The sequence below is a fragment of the Salvelinus sp. IW2-2015 genome, linkage group LG3, assembly GCF_002910315.2.
Source record: "Salvelinus sp. IW2-2015 linkage group LG3, ASM291031v2, whole genome shotgun sequence".
Taxonomy (NCBI): domain Eukaryota; kingdom Metazoa; phylum Chordata; class Actinopteri; order Salmoniformes; family Salmonidae; genus Salvelinus; species Salvelinus sp. IW2-2015.
In genome coordinates, this window is record NC_036840.1 from 5,484,664 (window position 1) to 5,488,323 (window position 3,660).

Here is a 3,660-nt window from a genome sequence, read left to right on the forward strand (position 1 = left end):
AGGGCTGTATGTTGACGTGTGCATTGCATGCATGCACAGTATAGGGAAAACGCTAACATTCACTTTGGTCAGTATAAGGAAAATGCACAAAAAATGTGTATCATAAAGAAGATAAAATTAAGAACTGATGCRTTAATACAAGTTATAYWTTTTKKGGGGSGGGGGGSTTGTTGTTATGTTAGCCTTGCAATTAATACTGAAACGGGGCCTGCAGTCTGGTGTATTAGAGGGAATTCCTACTCTTTTCCCTCACTCTCCCTTTCCCTCGCTCTCTCTTTCTCTACCCGTCGAGGCCCATACACAAAGACGGCTCTGTACAGGCACTGTTTATAACTAAGCAGCCCCTGCACTGCAATTTAGGAGGCGTGCAGCTCAGGAAATTGCCAGCCTCTGCTGAGGCATGCTTTCACTGAGGGAATGGTATTCATCAGCCAAGTAATTGGCAGGTTATTTTTTTAAATACCTTGTTAGTAATTACCTTATAAACAAAATAACACAGCACTAAACCAAACGGCTGTTTTGACCTTTTGAGATGAGGAGTGACATTGGTTAGCCCAAGTATTGCCCCGTCCTCCCCCCTTTCCTAGACAACCAGGGAACTGTGTTATTTTTCATGGTTCAGGGAGAGACTCAATGTTCTAGGAAAAATGTCTAATATTAACATAATAATAATGGGAAAACAGGGGTAGCGAGGGTCAAGGGGAACGCTCGGGCGAAGTTGGTCATTTTTTTAATACCACCCGCTAATTGACTGCTCTGAGTGTTTGTATGTCTGGAAACGTTAGACTGGTGACCCGCGTTGTTAAAATACACCGTATTTTCTGTCGTTCATTGGAGCCGTTCTATCTGTGTTTTCAGAGCAAACAACAGAATCACGCAGATCTCTCTGGAGCAGCTGAGGCCCCTGCAACGCCTGGAGACCCTGGACCTCAGCAATAACAGCATAGTGGATATCAAGGCTGACTCCTTCCCTGCGCTGCCTCTCAAGAACCTGTGAGTCCGTCCGTTTGGACTTTTTTAACTAAAATGCATGCTTAAACTCCGTCCAAGAATACTATATAAGTGTTTGGATCAAATAGTACAATTTTGGTGGAAGTACAACAATGTTTGGTCGTTTTTCCTCTTTGGAATTAATTGTGTGATCAATATCTCATTATGTATTTTCTTCTCCTCTAGTATCATGAACAACAATCGCATTTCCACCCTGGAAACGGGCTGTTTTGTCAACCTGTCCAGCACTCTGCAGGTCCTCAGGCTCAACCGCAACCGCCTCTCAACCATCCCTGCCAAGATCTTCCAGCTCCCCAACCTCCAGCACCTGTAAGTGACAATTGCACTTTGAGCGCTGTTGGGGTTGACCACAAACTATACTATGACTGCTCTTTGAACGGTTGTGTAACAGTCCACGACTTTTCACTACTCTTTGATGTTTCTCTGACTGCTCTGTGAACTTCCTGAAAACGCATTGTTACTGCACTCATTGACAGTGTGTTGACATCTTCAACCACTCTTTGACCACTCTTCCAACAGTCATTGACATCTTCTTGGCTTCTCTTGGATGAATTAGATTCCGTTTCAGATTAATTAGATTCCGTTTTCAACTCACTTCTTGAGTTGAGTGAACTCTTAATCCTTCCCTGCATATATGATGCTGCGGTTCTCTTACGGTCTGGTTGTGGTCCAACCTGCAGGGAGCTGAACAGGAATCGGGTGCGCAGGGTGGAAGGCCTGACGTTCCAYGGTCTGCACGCGCTGCGCTCGCTGAAGATCCAGAGGAACGGTATCAGCCGCCTGATGGATGGAGCCTTCTGGGGCCTCAGTAACATGGAGGTCCTGTAAGTAACTGTCCTCTGTGACAAGACATTTTTTATTTTTTACTAGTGTACATTGGTGGATTTAACAGCATATGTCTGGGTGCAAGTGTCTGCATACTATCTTTGGATACATATTTGTAGCCATAAGTCTAGACAACGATAGTTGACTATAGCCTATACAGTGTGGTATCAATCCAGGCTAACATACGTCTTCATCTCTGTCTGTCTGTGTGTGCCTATATGTCTATATGTTGATGACTGACCTCTGTTTGTATGTCTCTGTGTGTCCCTGCAGGCAGCTGGACTACAACAACCTGACGGAGGTGAGTAAGGGCTGGCTGTACGGCCTGCTGACTCTGCAGCAGCTCCACCTGGGCCACAACGCCATCAGCCGGATCCGGCCCGACGCCTGGGAGTTCTGCCAGAAACTCAGCGAGCTGTGAGTGACCCTTTTTTCTTCTTCTTCTCCCTCCCTCTCTTTTTCCCTCTCGCTTTCTCTCCTACTCACACTGTGAACTCCAAACACCTCTCTCTTTCGCTCTCTCCTTTGCTCTCCCCCACCTTCCTCGCAGTCTCCAACTCTCCACCCCCCCCCAACCCACACACACACCCTCTCTTCCTCCACCCCTAGTGCTCAGTGCCAACACCAATGCAGGGCTCCTGACAAAGTATTACTCCCCCACTTCACCCCCGCCACTATAGCCCCCTTCCTTTAATGCCTCGCCACGTCTATAGGGGAGAAAGGGGGGAGAGGAGGGGGGGATTTCACAACCAGAGTGTCTGCAGCGACATATTGTTTCCTTTGTTGTTGATGTTGTTTATGGCACTGGCCAATTACTAAGTCCGCAATGTTTTGTTGGTTTCTGAAAGGGGAGTTGTTTTTTTCCCATTTCTCTTATCAAGTGAACCTGAGAGTTAACCAAATTGGCAGTTGACTGATCTTTTTTCGCCCACTCTTTGGTAAATAGTCTTCTTCCTGGTTTGTTCGTTTTTTCGTCTGATGCTTGCGTTTGAGGATTTCTAGTACAAAGTTAATACTTTTTATACTGTCTGCATACGGTTAAACAAAGTAGACCAGCGGTGCAAGGTACAATCTAACTTTCAAAACGTAGTTTAAAATAGTCTATAACCAAAAGTTTTTTTACTGGATATGCCTTGATAATAATTATATAATAGGTTTTAGTAGTGGTTATTAATGCTTATTACAAAGTACTTATTGGTAATTCACAGACTTATTTGGCTAGATTTGGTGCACGTTCCTAGTGATCTGAGGCCAGTTTATCCTCTACCTCAACTGTTTATTTCTACACCCTTTCCATTTGCCCTGGGTCTATGAACAGTGTGATGCTGATGCTCCTTCTCTCTCCACCCGACAGGGACATCTCGTCCAACCACTTGACAAGACTGGAGGAGTCCAGCTTTGTGGGCCTCAGCCTGCTTGACGAACTCCACATCGGGAACAACCGTGTGAGCTTCATCGCAGACGGAGCCTTCCGAGGACTCTCCCACCTACAGATGCTGTAAGTTTGAATAAGGACGACTAAACTCAATTTCAGTGAATTACTTGTATAATGGTGCCGAAGCATTAAATAATCATTTTCAACGTCCCACTGGCAGTGAGTGTATTAGCCAAATAAAATAAAATCAAATTTTATTTGTCACATACACATGGTTAGCAGATGCGAGTGTAGCGAAATGCTTGTGCTTCTAGTTCCGACAATGCAGTAATAACCAACGAGTAATCTTACCTAACAATTCCACAACTACTACCTTATACACACAAGTGTAAAGGGATAAAGAATATGTACATAAAGATATATGAATGAGTGATGGTACAGAACGGCAT

At 44.8% G+C, this 3,660-nt stretch overlaps 1 protein-coding gene across 1 annotated transcript in view; it reads left to right on the forward strand.

The window, feature by feature from the left end:
- Positions 1-3,660, forward strand: part of LOC111955845 (leucine-rich repeats and immunoglobulin-like domains protein 3) — a 21,687-nt gene that overhangs the window by 9,702 nt on the left and 8,325 nt on the right. Inside the window, 5 exon segments of the mRNA XM_070436487.1 lie at positions 861-993; positions 1,177-1,320; positions 1,692-1,835; positions 2,110-2,253; positions 3,191-3,334. Of these exon segments, the coding sequence (XP_070292588.1) occupies positions 861-993; positions 1,177-1,320; positions 1,692-1,835; positions 2,110-2,253; positions 3,191-3,334 (709 nt within the window).